Source organism: Dasypus novemcinctus, chromosome 23 (assembly GCF_030445035.2).
Source record: "Dasypus novemcinctus isolate mDasNov1 chromosome 23, mDasNov1.1.hap2, whole genome shotgun sequence".
Classification (NCBI taxonomy): domain Eukaryota; kingdom Metazoa; phylum Chordata; class Mammalia; order Cingulata; family Dasypodidae; genus Dasypus; species Dasypus novemcinctus.
The window spans coordinates 37856397-37877846 of record NC_080695.1 but is presented as its reverse complement, the minus strand read 5'-3'; the positions used below and the strand labels follow the sequence as shown (position 1 = coordinate 37877846).

The following is a 21450-nucleotide window of genomic DNA, read 5'->3' as shown; positions in this document are numbered from 1 at the left end:
ATCTTTACCAGTCATTCAAAACTGAAGGGAAAAACATAAACAGAGAAAACAAACAACACTGACAAAAATCAGTTGGAGTTCATGGGTGCCCACTGAAGAACTCAGACAAGACTGGCCATTAGCTTTTGCTGCCTGGATAACCAGAGCTTCCCTGGTTCCTACCTTTTCCAGGACCTGGTTCTTTGGCTTTCCAGAGATTTTATGACTCTCCCAGAGTCATAGACAGAGTTAATTTCTATTGTTTATAACCAAAGAACCTTACCTGAAGTACTTTTTGAGCAAAGTCTAATATTCTATGAGGTTCAACACTCTTTAATCCCTTCTCCCTATTCTCCTGGGCAAAAAGAGAATATTGGTTATCTATGCTGAGTAACAAATTACCTCCAAACCAACAGGCTTTAAACAATAAACATTTATTAGCTCACAATTTGTGAATGTCTGGAATTCGGAAGCAGGTCTCTCCTGAGGCATCTGAAGGCCTCAGCAGGGTTGAAGGCTCTGCTTCCATAATCATTCACTGAAATGGCTGCTGGGAGGAGGCCTCAGTTCCTTGTCTTGTAGTGCTCCCCATAGGGCTGTTTGAGAGTCTTCAAGAGCTGGAAGCTGGCTCTCCCCAAAGAAACGATCCGAGAATAAGATGGAAGGTGCAATGTATTTATAACCTTGCCTCAGAAGTCAAGCTGTCATTTCCTGGGTAGCCTACTGGTTATTAATACACAAGTAGGCTCTATTCAATGTGGACAGGAAGGGTGTGAATACCAGGAGGTGGCACCTGGAGGTTGGCTGCCATGCAGGGAAATCTGGAAGCCTTGAAAGGTTCTTTGTACCCAGTCATATCCTCTTTTCACTTTAGCTATTCCTATTCACCAAAGACCCCAAAAAGAACATCTCATTTCAGAAACTCTCAGACTATGACTTACAGGTCATGTGTGGAAGGAGGAGGTAGAGATGAAGAAAACAATGTAGAATAGGTAGGGTGATGGTGTCCAGACCAAGGACCAGGTCTGGAGAACTAGAAAAGAGAAAAAGACAGCCTTCAGAGAAAGGAGAGCAGGCTGTCCCAGGTCCCAAGACTGGAAGTCATATAAAACACAAGCTTCACCCTTGGCAAGATGAGGGACTCTTTCCCATGCAACCTACTGAGAAAGGCTTCCATCTCATTCAGCCTTGTTGTATCAATCACCCTCTGCTGCTCTAAATCCAAACTGGGCCTGAGAATTGGGATCGACGAGTCCAGGCAGCTGCTGAGCATTCTGGGCACATGAATTTTCTGTGACGTTGACTTTCCTGTGAATGTGATGCCAAAAAACATACACCAGCTCTTACCCTCCAGAATCAAGAAGAGAAGGTGGGGCTGGACTTCCCTGACTGATGAGGATGGGCCTGCTGTGCAGCCAGAAATGCCATTTGTGTGCACTCAAGAATTTTGTTTCCATTTTTAGTCCCACAAGCTTCCTGACTGACTCATGTCTATCTTCTTCTCTTCTCCAAAGGCAGGTTCCAAGTGCATAAATTCTAGGACCATCTCCACTGTCCTGCACATCTCGCTAGCTGCAAAGTACCATCTGTATTCGTTCCCTTACTTCCTTTGGTCCCAAGGATACTATCATCTCAGCCACAGCAGGTCCTTGCTAAGAACAAAAAGAGAAAATAGTATTGTATGATCTCACATATATGAAATAATTAGAATATGCAAATTCATAGCCAGAAATTAGAATACAAGTTACCAGGGGAAGAGGTGAGTGGGGAATGGGGAGTTAAGACTTATTTGGTAGTTTCTGTTTGGGGTGATGGAAAAGTTTTGGTAATGGATGGTAATGATGGTATGTGATTCACTGAATCGTACACTTGAAAGTGGTTAAAATGGGAAATTTTATGTTGGGTATATGTTACCACAATAAATTAAAACAAAACCAAACGGAATTCCCAGGATTGAATTTTGGTTATGCAGCTTGTTTGCTTTGTGATCTTGAAAAACTAATTAAAACTTCCTGAAAAAAAAAAACAAAAAAACCCCAAACGAACAACAAAAAAATCTTACCTTATTGTACTAAACTGCCCAGCAAACTAACACTCAGCCTCAGCCTGCAAAAGTTATGCCTCAGACTAATTCTGCCCCTGCTGCCCACATTCCAAGGAGTAGAGCTTGAATTTCACAGGTCTTTAATTTTTGTGGAGATATTTGAGTCCCAGGATCCTGTTTTCCCCATATTAACCAAACTGTTTGTCTGTTACCCCAATTGAACGCAAACCCCATGAAGGCAGGGGAACCCCATGTTTTTCACTCACTACTATATCCACTGCAGTATATGCAGTATTCGGTGCCTGCACAAAGTAGACACCCAAGAATTAGTATCTACTGAATGAATGAATGAGGGTGGGGTCATGCATCATTCACCTCTGTATGCTCAGAACTGAGGTTAGTAATGTTAGCTGACTGGAAGAAAGGAGGGACTTTGGGTTTACAGTCTGGCCCATCTGCCTGCTCACCAGCTGTCCACTGAGGGCCAAACGGAGGAATTTCATCATATGACTGTACTTGGTGCCTTCCAGGCCTTCTGACAGCTTCTTCAGTTCATCATTCAGCACATCCTGTGATAAGGTCATACCAAGTCTTTCTAAAAGCCTAGAAAAGAACCAGTGATTAAGGGACCTGCATAGGCCAATGATGAGTTGGTGGGAGGGAGAACTTCAGAAGATTATTGCTCAGCCACAAGATAAGCTGCAAAACCAAGGTTAAGGCCTGGTGAGGGGAGGGGATAACTACCACTTCCCTTCCCCATCCAAGAAAGGACCTTCCTGTTAGGAAAGAAAAACAATGAAGGGACCACATACAAAAAGATAATTCAAGCAAGGGGGCCTAATATGGGGAAGAGGGTACTGGAGTAAGAGGACCGACTCAGTTTGCTATCTCAGTTTTCTCATCTGCCAAGTGGGGATAATAATGGTGCTACACCTCATAGGGTATGATGTTAAGGTAAAATTTGCTAAGTGCTAACTGCAGTGCCTGAACACACAGCAAGTACTCAAAAGTATCAGATTTTATATTTTGATAAGAGGGTTTAAAAAATTAGCTATTATTTATTACATCTAGAGCTCAGAGGCACTGCACGAGGGATCTAAAAAGATCTTAGGAATGGATTAGACATTGGATGGAAGAATGGGGTCCTCTGGGAAATTATCTGAAGCACAGCTTCAAGATGGCAGAGATGAGGGGACTTCTCCAGGGTTGTAGCAGGAAGAAAGAAATTCAGTAACAGCCCTGCCACAAGCCTGCTGGCTAATCTGGGGAGAGTTGAAAAGCTGAAGCCTCTAAGCATATAAAGTCCTATGGCTAGCAACTATCCCTCACCTTCTTGGCAGTCTGGCTGAGAACTTGCAAGTTTGAGTTTCAAGAGAAACTGCCTAATTCAGTTAGAGCTGGACCAGCAAAAAATTGCCCCAGCCTTGATTCTGAGTTAGAGCAAAGAGACGAGAGGGGGTAGAGATAAGCATGATTCTGCTGCAACTTTCCAGTTCCCCTAAATTACTACTGGACATTCCAAATTGCAGATACCGAAAAGGGCCTGAGGCCAGAGATTTCCACTGGTGCGTGATTCACAATGCTAATTCTGACACTGTCTGCTTGTGGTGGAGTACCAATGCCTCCATTCCAAAGATCAACTGAGTGTGAGTGGAGTGCTCTCAAGCTTAGGAAGCTGGGTTCATAAGTGATTTGAACAAATAGGCTTTTAGTGCAGTACTTAAGTACAGTAGTTAAGCAATTGAACCTCAATTTAAGACAAAAATAACCATTCTTAATGAATCATTAATTGGGCTGCATGATTACAGTTATTTACTAAATAAGGAGATGAAGTTCTGAAAATATAAAAACGTCATCTGGGAAAAAACAGTCTCCTCAGTGTTGTTGTGGAAATCAGGCTGCTGAAGAGCTAGTGAAAGAGTGACAGGCCCTCGGCAGCCAACAGTGGCAGCTTGGGACATGTTAGGGCTGGCCCCGAGCTTGGCACAGGCACAGGCACAGAAGGAACTCTGAGAGACCTGGCAGCTTCTGAACATTTGGGTGTCAGCTTTCCTGACTTGAGTGGGAGCCCCAGAGAGTCTTGGAAATCTAATCCCATGGCAGGGACTGGGTGTTAATGCACTGGGAGCTGGTGAATTAGAGCTAATAGCCCCTATTGTGAAAAATCCTAAATTAAAAGAGTGTTATGGTAATAGCTCTTAAGCATTTTATTCAACAGAGGTACTACAGACCTGCTTAATGATGTTTACACAAGGTTATCATTGCAGTAACTGTTTTAATGCAAAATTTGGAAACAACCCAAACATCAATTGGGAGGGGATGAATTCAATGATGGTAAAGTGATCCAAGGTAATAAGTCTAGCTGTAGAAGAGAAAGAGGATGCTTGCTAAGTATGGGGCAGATCTAAAAGTAAACTGTTTACCCCAGAAAAAGCCAAAGTAGATACAACCGTAGGTTCTTCTGAAGGCTACAAAGATCCACAGGGTTTATAGTCATGGCAGATGGATTTGGAGCTCTGGGCCATGTCAGAGGGCCCTACTTTGGAATTTGTACTCCTGAGTGTGCTGGGGCTGGAATCAGAAGTGACTTTTCTACACATGACTCTTCTGTCACTTTTACTGAACCTGTGGTTGGTGCTAGGGATGGGCCGTACTCAAGAGACTTGAATCTTTGGACTGCCCATGTGCCAGCTGGGCCTGAGCCTCAGCAGAGTGGCGACTCCTACTCTCTGGTTCGTTGGTCTTACCCAGGTCAGCTAACAGGGAGGTGAAGACAGTCAACCGCCACACCAGGGAATCAAGAGTGCCTACAATGGCAAGCAGAGGAATTGCATCCATCAGCCACGTGGGATCTAAGCCCCCTCTTGATCTAGAGGTGGAGGGGACATCGCCACCCCAGGGTCCACAGAATGGAGGAATAAAATATGGACTAGAGTGGGCTTACTGATATTCTACTATAAAACTATTGTGACCAGTAATAGAAGAAATTTTAGCATCAAGGGGGAGAAAGTGGCCACAGTAGTTGCTGAGGGCAGGGAGAGGGTAGAAGAGATGTGATGTGGGGGCATTTTTGGGTTTTTAAGTTGTCCTTAATGATATTGCAGGGTTAGATGTTGGACTTTATATATCTTGCCATAACCCACTGAATGTACTGGGGGAGAGTGTGAACTACAGGGTAAACTATTATCTGTGTAGTGCAGCAGTGCCCCAAAATGTGTTCACTGAGTGCGATGAGTGTGCCACAATGATGAGGGAGGTTGTTGGTGTGGGAGGAGTGAGGTGGGGGGGTGCGGGTATACGGGAACCTTTTATATTTTTTAATGTAACACTTTTTTTGTGATGTATGTATCTTAAAAAAAAATACAATTTACAAAAATGATGCAGTGGGGGTGTGGAGTGGGTTATATGGAAACCTCTTATGTTTTTTGTTTTTTTATATTTTTTAATGTAACATTCCTTATGATCTATAACTTTAATTTTTTAAAAAAGTGGAAAAAAAGTATACTGTTTAGATACATTGTTTATATCCATTTAAAAGGAACAAAGGGAAGTGGATGTGGTTCAATTGACAGAACGTCTGTCTACCACATGGAGGGCCCATGGTTCGATCCCCAGGGCCTCCTGACCCATGTGGTAAGCTGGCCCATGTGCAGTGCTGCTGTGTGCAAGGAGTTCCGTGCCATGCAGGGGTGCCCCCACGTTAAAGTCGCCCCACATACAAGGAGTGCACCCTGCAAGGAGAGCTGCTCTGCCTGAAAGAAGGGCAGCCTACCCAGGAGTGGTGCCGCATACACGGAGAGCTGACGCAGTAAGATGACGCAATAAAAAAGAGACGGTTTCCCAGTGCCACTGGATAATGCAAGTGGACACAGAAGAACACACAGCAAATGGACATAGAGAGCAGACAAAGGGGGGGAAAGGGAGAGAAATAAATAAAATAAACCTTAAAAAAATAAAAGGAATGAAGAAGAGCAGAAACCTACAAAGGGCTCTGGAAGTGGGCAGATGGATACAAGAATTAACAAGGACTTTTTTTTTTTTTTTTTTGAAATTTTGAATCCATCATGTTTACTATTGCAAAGAAAGCAGCTATTGATTCATGCTTTATAATGAACAAATAATTAGAACAGCAAATATAAACTTATCTTACTTTTAATTTTCAATTATTTCAAACTATTACTTTTCTTGTATTAAACAAGGACTTTTAAACTATGTCCCTAAAAATTAGAACGAGTTATTTATACATAACCTTGAATATGCAGAGACTTTAGAAAGGAAACTGCTAAGGGTGGGTGCCTTTCTACCTGGATAGATGGGAACTTATATTTTTGTTATAAACTCTCTTGTGCCATTTGGATTTTTTGCCATGTGCATGTATTATTATTGCTTCAAAACTAAGTGTTATGTAACACAGTGAAGGTTTCTAGGTATCAGGCACTGCCCAAGCACAACATACACAAGAAGCAGCAGTAGAGAACAAGGATTAGACTTACTGTCTCTAGACCTGGCTTGCCTGAGTTAGAATCCCAAGCTAAATAGCTGTATTATTTTGGATAAATTACTTAACTTCTCTAGCCTAAAAGCCCAGCCCTGGAATAAGTGGGCTAAGGAAGGGAGAAAGGAGAGAGGGTGCAGAACTTGTAGGTCAGCCTGTGGGCACTCACCCCAACAGCCTTCTGGCAATCATATCCGCCTCTTTGGAGATGGCACCCAGCTGTACTCGGTCCACAGCAGGGCGAATCCACAGGTAGGTATATGCTGGGGAGACCAGATCCTGCAGGCGGCAAATGTGACCCTGGGGGAAGAGGCAGTTACTGAGTGCACTAGGGATGGGCTCTGAAACCCCTTGAACAGGGCAGGAATAGGGGCATTCCCTCGGCCTCCCAGAGCTCCCCAAGCCCACACCTGTCTCAGCAGGAGGATCCGCTCTGTATATGCTGGGTCAAGGACAGCCCTGTCTTGCAGGTGGCTCCCGAAAGTGTCCTCCACCAGGGCTTGCAGCTTCCCCACCAGTTGGTGCCTCTGGGCTTCACTGCTCACCAGCTGACGGAGGTGCAGTCTATGGGAGAGGTCCGGGGACAGCCTTGCCAATGGCAACCCCAGCCCACCAAACCTTTTCTCCCCAGGGGAGCTGGGGGGGGGTTTGAAGAGTGACACATTATGTGAGACCTCCCTCCCAAAGGCTTAGAGCGGAATTTACTTTACACTTACTTACAGAAGAAAAGAGATCTAACCAAGGTCACAAACAGGTAGCCTGAGAGCTCCAAACCATCTGGTGACATGTTTTGTTTTCAGTTTTTGTAAAAATGGTAGCTGGCATTTTAAACTAGAAGTGTTCATATACCAAAAGAGATTTCTGGCTTTCATGGCAAATCAGAAGATCTGGCTGCAAAGGGTTCTCATTCCCCTCAGCTTCACTCAGCTAGAGCAGAGTGGTGGTGGCCCAGGTGAGTCCCATGGAGTACTCCTGTGTGCTACAGTCCCTCCACTCTCCAAGGTCGCTAGCCCTAGCCACTGCCCTCCCCCATGCTACCTGTAATGGTTTGGAGTTACATGTACCCCAGAAAATCATGTTCTTAAACTTAACCCATTCCTGTGGGTGTGAACTCTTTTTAAGTAGGACCTTTTGATGAGGTTACTTCAGTTAAGGTGTGGCCCAGGATGGGTCTTAATCTTATTACTGGAGTCCTTTATAAGCAGAATGAAATTCAGACAGGGAGAGAAAGCCAGAGGAAGAAGCCAGAAGGTGAACACCAACAGAATCCAGAGGAGATGGGAGAGGCCAGGAGAGGTCACCATGTCCCTGCCATGTGAAAGAGGAACCCAGGACCAAGGATGGCTAACTGCCAGCCCCAGAAGGCCAAAGTCTGCAGGGAGAAAGCATCGCCTTGCTGATGCCTTGATTTGGACTTTTTCCTAACTACAAACCATGAGCCATTAAATTCCCATTGTTTATGACAGCATACTGCATGGTATTTGCTCTAGCAGCCCAGGAAACTGAAACTCTAGCTGCCTGTCCTATGCCTGTAGGCACCGGAGGGAAAAAAAAAGCAGAATCCGAAAGTGTCTGCCTCAGCCTAGCCTGAATTTTGGGGCCCTGGCACAAAAGAGGAGATATTGAGAACATGGGTTTCCCAGATTCACAGTCATGGGACAGTCCTGAGGGTGGAGCCCTTTGAATTAAGGGCTCAGAGTTTTAAAAATTTGGGTGGGAAGCGGACTTGGCCCAGTGGTTAGGGCATCCATCTACCACATTGGAGGTCCACGGTTCAAACCCCCGGCCTCCTTGACCCATGTGGAGCTGGTCCATGTGCAGTGCTGAAGCGCGCAAGGAGTGCTGTACCACACAGGGGTGTCCCCCGCGTAAGGGAGCCCCACCACAAGGAGTGCGCCCCATAAGGAGAGCCGCCCAGCGCGAAAGAAAGTGCAGCCTGCCCAAGAATGGCACTGTCCACATGGAGGACTGACACAAGATGACGCAACAAAAAGAAACACAGATTCCTGTGCCGCTGACAACAACAGAAGCGGACAAAGAAGAAGACGCAGCGAATAAGACACAGAGAACAGACAACTGGGGCAGGGCGGGGGAGGGGAGAGAAATAAATAAATAACTTACTTTAAAAAAATTTTCTAAAAAAAATAAAAAAATAAAAATTTGGGTTGTCAGTTAATTTCTTTCCAGAATTATTCTAACCTCAGGCCTGACAGTCCTCAGTCCCCTGGATTGCCCCCCTCATCTCCCCCATGGCAGGATTGGAGGGACAAGAAAGAAAGAGAGAGGAAAAAAATATACAAGATGCAAGGCTGCATTGGCGGGGGGGGGGGGGGGGGGGGGGGGGGGGGGCGGGCAAGGACCATTCTGCACATGTTTGGCCTCTTGTCCCTGACACAGAAGGGGAAATGGCAAGGTTTGGATGGGCATCTCCTGGGCTCTGGACTCAGACAGCCCTGCCTAAGTAGGACCCCTGCTTGTCAGGTGTTTGCCAGCAAGTTCCACAACCATTCAGAACCTGGGCATCCTTATCCATAAAGTGGGGACGAGAGGGCCTCCGTCACAGGGTTATTGTGGAGATCAAATGAGGGACTGACTGCAAGGCCAGCAGGGCTTAGGCAGGTCAGAGGGTGTAGCTACTGGAAGCACAGATTGGCCAGAAAACATACATAATACTTTTTTAAAAAAAAGATGTTAAGATAAACACATGAAAGTGGCATTGAAACTGTTTCTAGGACCTCCTCAGTAATGTGAGACAGAAGGAAAAAAGTTAGGAGACCCAGTGGTCATGCCTGAGATTAATACATTTAAGGTCCAGGGCCTGGCACATAGTAAGCACTTACATCTTATTAACACTAATTACTAGTACTATTTCCACCACCCCTAGTACTGCTATTGCTATGACAACCACTGCTGCTATCTTTAATACCAGTACTGAATCAACCTCAGCAGTGGCTAAGACAACACAATACTTGGGCTGTATTAACCCAGTGGGCCTCCATCCCAGTGCTCTACTCCTCCCTGATTCGCCCCAAGCCAAAGCCCCACCCCTGTCTGCCTTCTGGCTACCCATAATGCTTTGGGACAAGGGGAGCTGCAGTGGATCTTGAAGTATCTCCCCTATCCTGACTCCACTGCCCTCAAAGGCATGGGTTTCTCTACGTTAAGAAATGCAGAAGTACAAGTTGCAGTGACGCCCCATTCAAGAGATGCCACCACTGACCAGATGTGGGAACTTGAGCCTGTTACTTGCCTCTGTACAGCAGTATTTTCTTATATGTAAAACAGGGCAAAATAATACAACCGACCTGGGTCTGAGGGGAGGAGTAAATGAAGTGATACCCTAAAACTTCTGCCGTCAATGTGCCTTCCCTTGTCTCAGGCAGGTAAAGAGCAGAGGACAGCCTGTCCCAAAGGCAGTGCTCAAGGGAGAGCCAAAAGGCCCAACCTCGTGGCATACCTGGCTGCCAGTTTTATCGCTAGGCACTGAGACTGAGGCATTTCAACAAAGATATGATTTATGACTGCACTGGGAAGTTTTTAGGTGAAGGCACTACTTGCAGTATCAAATACAAGATACATAAAACAGATGCCATCACTTGGTGCTCACCCTCTGAGTTGGCTGTACTAGTGGGCTGATTCCAAAATGAAGAAGCCCCTCCTGGGCTTTGGCCATGCAAGGGAGGGGCCAAGAATGTAACGGTAACAAGAAAAACAATACCTCACATTTACTGAGCTCTCTCTATGTCAGGCAGCCTGCAAAGTACTTCACTGCAACACTTCATTTAATTTGATTGTTAACTTGATTGTCACAGGCAGTAGGTACTGTTATTAGCCCCATTTTAGAACACAGGAACTGGAAGCTCGAGGAGGTTGGATGACTTACCAAAGTCACACAACTGTGAGATGTCAAAGCCCAAAGTCAAAATCCAGTGTGTGTGTGACTCCCGAGTCCATCATCTTATCACCACACCAAACCCTTTAATATGGGAAAGAAGCCCTTTTCTAAGCATGGGTCTCCATGTTCCTCACCCACCTGTTGAATTCTGGGAGCTTCTCCAGGTCTAGCAGGGCAGAGTGGCAAGTAATCCGGGCCAGGTCAAACTGTGTTATCAGCTCTGGCAGGGTCCGGCCCATCTGGTTCTCTGCAAGTGAGGGAGGCCCAGCCGCTCAGCGCCCTCCCTCCCTCTCTCCTTCTACTTTCAAACACAGGCAAGGTTGAGTGAGCAAGGTCTGGGCTCCCCATTCTACTTCAACCAAAGTAAAGTTATTCCACTTTTAGCTCTGTTCTGTTTCAAGGGCCCAAATGAGCTTTCATTTGCAGAAAGAATAGTTACTAAGGAAAAAAGTTTGAAAACAATCAGGCTACTCTCCCAGATGTGAGCTGCAAGAATGCCACAGTTGGTGACAACTGACTGGCTATAAACCCACCCCTCTGCCCCAAGACGCTGATTTGATTGGTCACGGATGGGGTCTGAGCACTGCTGGCCAGGAGCTGCTTTTCATGAGGTGCAACACAGGCGGGAGACACCACGGTCAAGGACTACAGTGAGGCTCTCTTCTGCCCATTACTAGCTGTATGACTTTGGCAAGTTACTCAACCTCTCTGAACCTTGTGATTCTATTATAAAGAATGGGGATAAGAAATAGCTACCTTTCAAGGGTGTTTTTAGGATTAAAGATAAGAAATGGTAAGCACACTATTATCGCCACATTTTCAGGAATTCCCTCCACAAACAGGTCAGCCTATTTGGTGCTTCTTAAAGGTCTGGGCTCATAGTTCTGGGCCAAGGGTGAGAGCTCTGCTTGAAACAAACCAGAGTCCTTCCTAGGTTCTAATGTAGTGTCAGAGTACTTACTTGGCATCATCGTAGTAACATACTTCCAGTTAACTTTAGTTGGTGCTTATTGTGTTATAGGCACCATATATTCATGAACTCAGTAAATCCAAACTTAACCCTATGAGGTAAACAGATCTCCATTTTACAGGTAAGGTAACTTAGACTCAGAGACCATAAACTCCTGAAGGGCAGGGATCTTGTCTATCTTGTTCACTACTGTAGCTTAATCCAGTGCCTGGCTCAATAAACATATGCTGGATAAAATAATGAACTTGCCCAAGACCATTCGGCTGGCAGAAGGCAAAGCTGGGACTAATGACCAGGTCTGCCTGAACCGAAGCCCACATTCTTCGCTGCTACACTCTCCTGCCACCATGACCTCCCAGGTGGGTGGATACCTGCAAATCCTGAGCCACAGTTGGTGACAATGTCAAGCAAGGCTTCCGGTAGGAAGCCAGCAGCAGCAAACTGCTCCAGGAAGATGTCCCCCTGCCGCTTGGACAGCTTGCTGCCATCCCTGTTGAGGAGCAGGGGCAGGTGGGCAAATTGAGGTGGCTGCCAGCCCAGGGCCTGGTAGATGAGCAGGTGCTTGGGGGTGGATGCGAGCCACTCACAGCCCCGCAGCACGTGGCTGATGCCCATGTGGTGGTCATCCACCACATTGGCCAGGTGGTATGTGGGGAAGCCACTGCTCTTCAGGATGATGGGGTCTCCTTCCACGCTGGCCACATCATGCCGATTCCAGCCATATACCAGGTCCTGGAAGGCTGGTGCCTCCTCCTTCAGGCGGAAGCGGATAGCAGGCTTGGGGTCCTTTGCTAGCCTCTGGGCTACTTGCTCCTGGCTCAGGTTCCGGCACCGATTGTCATACCTGTTGGGATCCAGAGCAGCACAGTGGCGATGAGTATGAATGACAGGCAGGAGTATTCACTTTGCCTCTGGTAGCTGTGTGACTTGGGACTAGTTATCTACCTCTCTGAGCTGTTTTGTCATTCATGAATGGGGATAAGGATAAGGTTGTTTGGAGGGAAAACTAAATGGTATACTGTGGCAGCCACTAAACATCTGCATAGCTGCCAGTCATTCCCCCTTCTTCCTTGCTAACAAGGAAATGTCAGAAACCCTAATCCAATTGCAACTGGTGTAGCCAACCATGCCAGTCCATCCCTCCATGCAGGGAATTTAGTAGATCAGAATCAAAGAAAAGTACACTTGGGAGTGGGCAGGTTGGGGGATTAAGGTGTTGGGAAAGGTTTTCTCTTCAAATGAGAGAGGGGAGAGAGAGTGAAAGCCAGAGACAGCTAGAGGGAGCACAAGCAAGAGAGCCATGAGAGGAAAATCAGTACCTCTCCTCATACCTGCTCCCTTCTTTCCTCTTTGGATGTTGTCCTTTGGGGGGTAGAGTGCTTGGAGCAGCTGCAGCTACTTGCAACTGAGAGGGGGAACCAATGAGAGGGCAATATAGAGCCCTGATGTCTCTAATCTACTGGTTTCGTCCTGCAGTCACTCCCTCTCTATTTCTGTAGAGTGCCAAGATCAGTGTACATGCTGTGGATGCCCAGCATCAACCTTACCTGGAAGCTTGTCAAAGAGGTAGAACCCAAACCCACTGAGCCAGAATCTGCAGATTAACAAGATCCCCAGTAACTCGGATGCACACTGAAGTGTGAGCAGCTCTGATCTGTGCCACTTTTGACCAGGTGCTGATATACAGATACAAAGCTGTGAGCATCATCCCTGGCACAGAGCTAAGTGTTCAATCAGTAAATGGCTGCATGGATTCCATGAGAGGAATAGATTGTAACTTTTAAAAATTATCTTTTGTCAATAGATAAGGAGAGTCTTTATAATAAAAACAATGCTTCAATAAATGTCATGACCTTTTACAAATATCCAAGCCTTTGTCCAAATAGTTCCATGAGGTAACTGGAACTTAAATGTGATGACACCATTGCTGGTAGGAGTGCAAACTGTAGTGGGCCAGAGGGTAGCCTCTATTTAAACAACAAACTGACCCAGCAATTCTATAATTAGGAATTCATCTGCTAAACACACTGCACATGTGCAAAATGACAAACGGTAATATTATGCATCACTGCTCCCTCTTTTATAACAGAAGATTAGAACCAAAAGACAGATTAATTAATAAATTATGACAGGGGAGTGGATGGGGCTCAAGCAGTTGGGCACCTGCCTCCTACATGGGAGGTCATGGGACCAGTTCCCAGTGCCTCACAAAGAGGATGAGCTGATGCAATGAGCTGACACTATGAGCAGGGAGAGGATGAGGCTCGAGTCGTTGGGTACTCACCTCCCACATGGGAGGTTCCAGGTTCAGTTCCCAGTACCCGCTAAAGAAGACGAGCATATACAACGAGCAGAGACAGCAAGCAGATACAACAACAGAGACAATGAACAGAAACAGCAAGAAGATAACAAGCAGACAGATGAGGAAGCTGGCGGGAGGGGGGAATAAATTATCACATCTGTTTGGGGTGATGGAAAAGTTCTGGTAATGGATGGTGGTGAGGGTAGCACAAAATTGTGAATGTAATACTTGAAAGTGGTTAAAATGGGAAGGATTATGTTGTATATTTGTTACCACAGCAAAAATTTTTAAAAAAGAAAAAAGAACTACGGCATATTCATACAGTGAAATGCCATAGGAACGTAACAGTCACGTACCTTATGGATGCATTCTCAAGGTAGTATGTAAGAAAGGTAAGTTGCACAAAATTGTATGCTGTGTGGTACCATTGTGAATAGCAAAAAAAAAAAAAAAAAAAAACACATCTGCCAGTGTCTGCACTGAGTATCTGGAGGAGACAAAAGAAAATTCTAACATGGGTTGTCTCTAGTGAGAATAATTGAGTGGCCAGAGTCAGGGCTCAGAAGGAAATCTTTCAGCATATATCCTTCTGCATTTTTAAAATATTGAACCCAAGAAATTTTTAAGTATTCAAAAAAGTAATTAAAATTTCTTTAGATGCCATTACTCGAGAAGCAGTGTGGAGCTTCTGAGGTGGCTCCCAATGACCACTGTCCCCAAACTTTTAAGTGTGGGCTAGGCCTAGTGACAAGCTCCTTATCAAAAGAATATGGGCAGGGAAGTGGATGTGGCTCAAGCAGTTGGGTGCCCACCTACCACATGGGAGGTCCCAGGTTTGGTTCCTGGCACCTCCTAAAGAAGACAAGTAAGACAAGGAGCTGACGTGCTGAGGAAACACGAGAGACACAACAAGCAGGGAGTGGAGGTGGCTCAAGTGATTGTGCATCTCCCTCCCACAAGGAAGGTCCCGGGTTTGGTTCCTGAAGCCTCCTAAAAAAACAAGCAGACACAGAGAGCAGACAGCGAGCACAAATGATGGGGGGTGCAGGGGAATAAACAAACCTTAAAAAAAAAAAAAAGAATATGGGCAAAAAATGATGGACTGACACTTCCAAGATTAGGTTACAAAAAGACTCTGGTTGCAAACAACATCAATGAAAGACTGGGTACCTTCTTGCTTGGTCTGAGGGAAGCCAGGAGCCACCAGTGAGCTGCCCTATGAAGATGCCTATGTGGGAAAGACGTCTCTAGACAACAGCCAGCAGGACTGAGGCCTAACAACACTCTCATGAGAGAAGCCTGGCAGCAATCCCCAACTCAGCTGAGTCTTGAGATGGTTATAGGCCCTGATGACACTTTCACTGCAGCCTCAAAAGAAACCATGAACCAGAAGGTACAGCTAAGATGCACCTGGACTCCTAATCTGCAGAAACTGTAAAATAATGAATGTGTATTTTTTCAAGCCATGAAGTTTCAGGGCAACTTGTCATGCAGCAATAGAAAGCAGACACATCCGCCTTTGGGGAGACATCAGTGACAGGTTGGAGTTCTTACCGGGGCGTCTGGCTATTCCTCAAGGCCTCTTTCTTCAGAAGCCCCAGCCGCTGTGGTGAGCAGAAACAGGGGTAAGCAGCCCCAGTCTTCAGCAGAGTGTCTGTGGCCTGGGCATACAGCTCAAGTCGCTGAGATTGCTGGTACGGGCCAGCAGGACCTCCCCGGCGGGGGCTCTCGTCAGGAGGGATGCCTGGGACACAGGCCGGGAAAAGAATCATAAATAGCTATGAGGCATCTAGCTCTCCTTCTCAGGCATTGTTTTAAGCCTTAAGTGCTTTACACATATATATTAAAGCATTTAACCCAACCCTCACAACAATCCATGGATCACACTATTGCAATTTCCATTTAACAGATGAAAAAACTAAAGTAGAGGTTGAGGAACTTGTTCAAGGTCATGCAGCTTGGTGGAGTGAGGATTCAAAGCGGCATGGGTGGGCTCCACAGCCCATGCCCCCCTGGGGAGGGAGATGCCAGCCCAGGCCTGGGAACCGCTGACTCAGAAGAAAGCAGTGAGGTCCCTAGCATAGTCTGTCAGGTCCTGGCTGGACTCCTGGCTCTGCCACTTGTGAACTCTGACCAGAGATCCTGGAACACTGAAGATTTAAGAGACTGAGAGCCTGCCAGGCTGCTTTCATGCTTTGTGGTTTTGGTTCAGGTCAAAACCACCCCCTAGGTACATGATAGCATCACCTCCGTTCTGTGAGGAGGAAACTGAGGCACTGAAGTGGTCAATACATCATTTGGTCAAGGTTATGGGAAAGAGATTCAAATCCAGGCTACCTTCCCCTTGACTCCACATCTTTAACTGCTCACTGTACTGCCTCTTTAGATTTTTTTAGCCTTTCTAAGCCTCATTTTCCTTCTCTGGAAAGTGGAGTCAACAGTTACCATGCTATGAGTGTGAGAATTAAACACATTAGTCTTTACAAAGTGCTTAGCTCGATGGCAAACATGTAATAGAGTCTCAATATATGATGCTAGATTAAAACTGATTTAATATATAGAAACCCCCACCCAAAGTCCAACTTCTTCAGGTACTCAAGATAGAGTTAACTGTAAGAGCTTCCAGTAGAGGGCACAGGGGACCCAGAAGAACTGGAAGAGGGTGTTTCTGTCTTCAAAGGGCTTTCAAATGAATTAGGAAGATAAGGACATGAACAGGATGTTCACACAAACTCTGAAGGAGATAGGCCCAGGGCTCATACTGTACTCTGAGACCCTGGGCATCACCTAACCTTTGGCTATTATTTGTAAAAGAAGGATATGAATACTAATTTTCTCATGAAGGTCATCTTGAGGCAAGAATGAGACAATTCTTAGTTTAGGCACGTGCTAAGTGCTCATGAGTTTGGGCTACGATTCTTATTAGCATTATCTTCCACCCCACAGGGACTTCACTTCTTCATTTGTCAGAAAAGGTAGGTAGGATTAGGTAAGTTTGGAGGTCCCTTTCCTTATCTAACCTTAATCAAGTCTCTTTAATATGGTCAATATGGTCCTAGAAAGGAGTGTCTCAGGGCTTAAGAGTAACTCCCCCGAAGAACTGAAAACACAGGTTTACACCAACTTGGACATAAACATTCACAGCAGCACTAGTTGTAACAGCTGAAAAGTGGAAATCCGCATGTCTATAGCTGATGAATAAATAAAGGAAATGCACTATATATCTACAGAATGAAAAATAATTCAGCAATAAAAGGAATTGAGGTTCTGATACACACTACAGAGTAGACAAACCTTGGAAACATCATGCTAAATGAAAGAAGTCACTCATGAAAAAACACATATTATATGATTCCATTTATATATGAAAGGTCTACAATAGACAAATCCATAGAGATAAAAACTACATTAGTGGTTGCTAGGGGATGGTAGGAAGGAGAATGAAGAGTAACCACTGATACAGAGGTTCTCTTGGGGATGACAGAAATGTTCTGGAATTAGATAGTGGTGATGGTGGCCTGACCTAGTAAATATACTAAAAGTCACTGTGCTATATATTCTAAAATGCTAAATTTTACATTAAGTGAATTATGTCTTAAAAAAAAAAAGCTGCCCTCTGCCTCGCTGGAATGCTGGGGAGGAGCAGCAGTGCCAAAAGGCTGCAGGCCTTGTTCACACCATCACGAAGGACCTGTATACCTCATGCTTACCTAACAGGTAGCAGGCACTCCATGAAATCAAAGTTCTGACCTTGGCTTTCACAGCACTCCATGAATTGGCTCCCAGCAACCTCCCTGTATTCACATCTCCCGTCACACTCACTTTGCTTGCTGTGCTCGGGCCACACTGGCCTCCTTGCTATTCCTCAAACATGCCCAGCACTTTTCTTCCAAGGGCCTTTGCACCTGCTGTTCTGCCTCCAACTTTCTTTCCCAGATAGCCACAGGGCTGGCTTCTCACTTCACTGAAGTCTCTGCTCCATTACCTCCTCAGGGACCACCCTATCTAACAGAGGAACCCCTTTTTCTCAGCCTTATACTTTTCTCCCATAGTATTATCACTACTTAATGTTATGTTGCAAGTTAATCAATTTGTTTATGTCTTTCCCAACTTACTGAGGGCAGGGTACTTGTTCAATGCTGTATCCCAACAACTGCCAACAGTACCTAGATCACTGTATATGATTCTGTTGAATGAACTGAATTCCTTTATTCAACTAACCTTGGCTGTCTGCTGTAACTCAGGTAACAGAAAATAGAAATGAAATTGGTTTCTGCCCCTTAGAAACCCAGTCTACTGAGTAATTTATATGAGATTTTTTCAAGAGTAGGATTTTAACCTTCTGCAGTTATACCTATACCCACAGGTGGGCACTAACATACTTCTCCTTATTCTCCTTCTGCTTAGGCAGTCTGAGTTAAACTTTCCACAAGAAGATTGGCTTCATAGGCTGCACATGTTTTTCTTGGCTTTGACGATATGGTTAAAAAACAAAATTTGAGCCCAGATTTAACAATGGGAAGTATTCATTTAAAAAAATCAGAATTTCTGGCCCCCCCTTGGGAAACCAGAAGATTTGACAAGCTAAGCCAGCATTCTCACATGAGGACAAAGGGTGGAACTCAGAGGCACAGCCACCTTTCTCTTCTCACCACAGGCCTTACCTCTCCACTTCTTTTTTACACCTGGCTTGTGTTCCTTGCCTGGCCCCAGAAGGGATTAGACTTGAAATTCTGAGATAACAGGAATCTCTAAATAGACTTGGAGCTTTTCTTCAGGGAGTTTCAGCATCTTTTTGGGCAACACCTGCCACTTCAGGCAAGTACAAATGTCCCATTTCTCCAGGAACTCATTTTTCATCCTGAGCCCTGTAAGACCTATAAGCTCCTTCTCCTGCTCCCTGTTCCTTCCTTAGAGAAGGTCTCATCTATGTCAGCCTCACCTGCCCACTCCAGCATGTCCTCAATATTCTCTGCTGCTCCAGGAACAAGGCGGGTCTGATCTGTGTCCTCCAGCCTCAGGATGAAGCTCCCTTGGTGCTTCTTGGCAAAAATGTAGTTGTACAAGGCAGTACGCAGGCTGCCCAGGTGCATGAAACCTGGTGGAAGAAGAGAATAGCTAAGACAAGACATGGAAGAGGAGTAGTCAGGCCTCAGCCAAGAGACAAGTGTCCCAGTGAATTTCAAAGCCAAGAACTGGCTACACCTGTCTAACATCCAGATAGTCAGACCACCATAGAAGAGGACTGGGATGGTCGATTCGTTTCGCCCCTCAGCCCAGAAGTGAAATACCATCCAGGTTTTGGAGCACATCATTTTGTAAAAGGCTCCAACTCTCCCAAACTGGACCAGTCACTCTACCCTAACATTAAGATGGTGCTGAAAGCAGTGAGCTCCTCAAAGCAAAGTTTTACCCAAAGGAGAAGTAGCGAATTATTCACTGAAGCCATATCACCCATGTATTAAACTTAGGCAAAATCAATGACATGGTCTGGTCACGTAAGCTAACTACAAATTCGCTACTAATTAATAGTAGTGTAAAATCACAGTTGATGTATATACCCTTTGTACCCACTGTACGCAACTGTTATGTTTATTTATACATATTATTCTATGTTATCATATTTTTATATACAAGTCCACATTTGTAACTAACAAAGGATTTTTTCAAAGTAATTCTGTCCATTTGATATTTTCACCTTAAAAGTGTTATTTTTAAAGACTAATCAGAGTAATATTTGATTCCATTATATATTTCTTCACCCAAGTTAAAAGTCATAAGATTTTACTTTTTCATCATTCCTGTAGAGATGACGGAAAACTTAGAAGTTACATCTTTGCAGGGGTGTCATTTCCCCCTCACCCTTCATTTTCTGGCCAAGTCCATGGCTCTAAGTCTCCCCATGAGCTTGCCTGCCTTTCCATGCATGAAGAAGGAAAAGTCCTCTGGAGTCAGGCAGGCCCTGGTTCAATGCAGATTATGTGTGACCTCGAGCTAGTTATTTCAAGGCCACTGCGAACACAGTGGTGGTTCAGTGACGGTGGGCCTCAGGAATCCATGAGTCAGGAGACAAGGCGCAGTGCCTGAAAGCAAGGCCTCTCACATCAGATAAACCCAGTTTCAAATTCTGTAACCACCATTTATTCACTAGTTGCTACCCCTGAGCACTTTACTTTCATGAATCTTAATTTCCTCATCAGTGAAAGAGGAATTAAAACCAAAAACCAATATGGGGTTACTGTGAGGCCTCAATGCTGACCAAAGCACACTCTCAATTACTTTAAGCTATTATGATTTGTTACTTGATAATTCTTTCATTTTTCTCACACAGGCTTTTTCTGCAAATCAGCAAGGAAATGAGAATTACAATCATAATAATGGAGGCTGTTAAATGCTTTCTATTTATGCCAGAACCTGTTAAGGGCCTCTTTTGTATTAGCTCAATCCAGTTAGGCAGGCACTATTGTAAGCCTTGTTTGACAGACTGTACAACTGAGGCTCAGAGAGGTTAAGTAATTTGCCCAATTGCACACCCAGGTTTTGGTGCCCAGCCTCTATATAAGTCCTACTTAGCCAATTAATACAGAAATTGAGAGTATGTTTTTAGAAACTTACAGCAATTTAAGGGTAACTTTCATCTGCTGACTCTAATAAAAAGGAATGGGCTTGTATTCTTTTTTTCTCACAATCCATTTATATTGATTTTATAAAAATATTGATCCCACAATTAATGGGACATTAAAAACCAGTCCTTCACCATGGAAAGCTCGAAAATTACTGCAGTTTACTATACTGCCTGCCAGGATCCTGTTACCCTGTGTAGCTGGTATGGCAGATCATGCCACAAAAGATCTGGGTTCAGAATGAGAGGCATGCAAAGCAGAAGACAGCCTCGGTAAACTATAGAGGGAATTGGTGTGGCGGCCTGGACAAGACTTCCAAAAAGCTATACAATGGGCCTTTCTCTACTTTCCCACACTTCCTGTGGCTTAAGATCCACTGACCCTCACTATACGGCCTTTGTACCTGCAGCTTCCTCTGCCAAGATTCTTCCCATAGGCTTCACACAGTTGGCTTCTTCATATCATTAGGTTCCCAGATCAAGTGTTGTCTCCTCGGCAAGGCCTCACTGAGTATCCTACCCAACTCTCAGTCCCCTTCTCTGCTTCATTTTCCGCATGGCACACGGCGACTGTCAAATGTTATTTTTATTTTTGTAAGTGCTTGTTGAGGCTATTTGAATGTAGGCTCCTTGAGAGCACAGACCCTAAAGTTCTTGATGACCAATGTACCGCAATGCCTCCAACAGTGCTTGGCACAGTCTGTGCTCAACACACATTAGATACACGAGGTACTGGAAAAACCGTTACAAGCCAAGAAACAAAGAAAATTCTGGCATTGCGAATCATCTGCACTTGCACTCTTCAGTTTCTACCTCTGTAAAATGGGCGGTCACGCTACCCCATCTCCCGCCCCCCCCCCCCCGAGTCTGCTTCCTTTGGGCGGGATTCTTTCGGGAACATTCGGGGGGAGGGGACGGAGGGTCCGCGGCCTACAACGTCACGTCCGCCAAGGTTACCTGTGGGACTGGGAGCGAACCGCACTCGCACCGCAGTCCCGGGTTTACAGTCCTGGCTGGCCTCGCGGCGCCCTAGTGGGCGGCCCAAGGCCACCGAGGGACTCCAGAGCCGCAGCAGCCTCTTCAGGAGCGCAGCCATGTGCGGTGGAATTGCCCACGTGGGCTTCTCCGTGCGTCACTGCCGGG

The 21450-nt window shown here is 45.3% G+C and overlaps 1 protein-coding gene across 2 annotated transcripts; it reads right to left on the bottom strand.

The window, feature by feature from the left end:
- Positions 1 to 397: 397 nt before the first annotated feature.
- On the bottom strand, positions 398 to 21445 carry EARS2 (glutamyl-tRNA synthetase 2, mitochondrial). 2 transcript variants are annotated; one of them, XM_012523412.4, is made up of 10 exons: positions 21265 to 21411; positions 20712 to 20877; positions 18628 to 18783; positions 15240 to 15429; positions 11755 to 12227; positions 10552 to 10660; positions 6929 to 7082; positions 6688 to 6818; positions 2491 to 2626; positions 398 to 1631 (listed from the first exon to the last, which is right to left on the bottom strand). In XM_012523412.4, the coding sequence occupies exons 2-10, from the start codon at positions 20740 to 20742 to the stop codon at positions 1548 to 1550; spliced, it is 1464 nt and encodes a 487-aa protein (XP_012378866.1). In that variant the 5' UTR covers positions 20743 to 20877; positions 21265 to 21411; the 3' UTR covers positions 398 to 1547. The 2 variants fall into 2 exon arrangements, with proteins under 2 accessions (XP_012378866.1, XP_004453852.1); XM_004453795.4 differs by lacking the exon at positions 20712 to 20877 and having other exon boundaries at positions 21265 to 21445.
- Positions 21446 to 21450: the final 5 nt, after the last annotated feature.

Coding starts and splice junctions, on each gene's coding strand:
- EARS2 (XM_004453795.4), bottom strand. CDS start 21,403: ATGGCTGCGCTCCTGAAGAGGCTGCTGCGGCTCTGGAGTCCCTCGGTG. Junction 15,430..18,627: donor GGACATGCTGGAGTGGGCAG/GTGAGGCTGACA, acceptor CCTGTGTCCCAG/GCATCCCTCCTGACGAGAGC. Junction 12,228..15,239: donor AGGAATAGCCAGACGCCCCG/GTAAGAACTCCA, acceptor GGATCCCAACAG/GTATGACAATCGGTGCCGGA.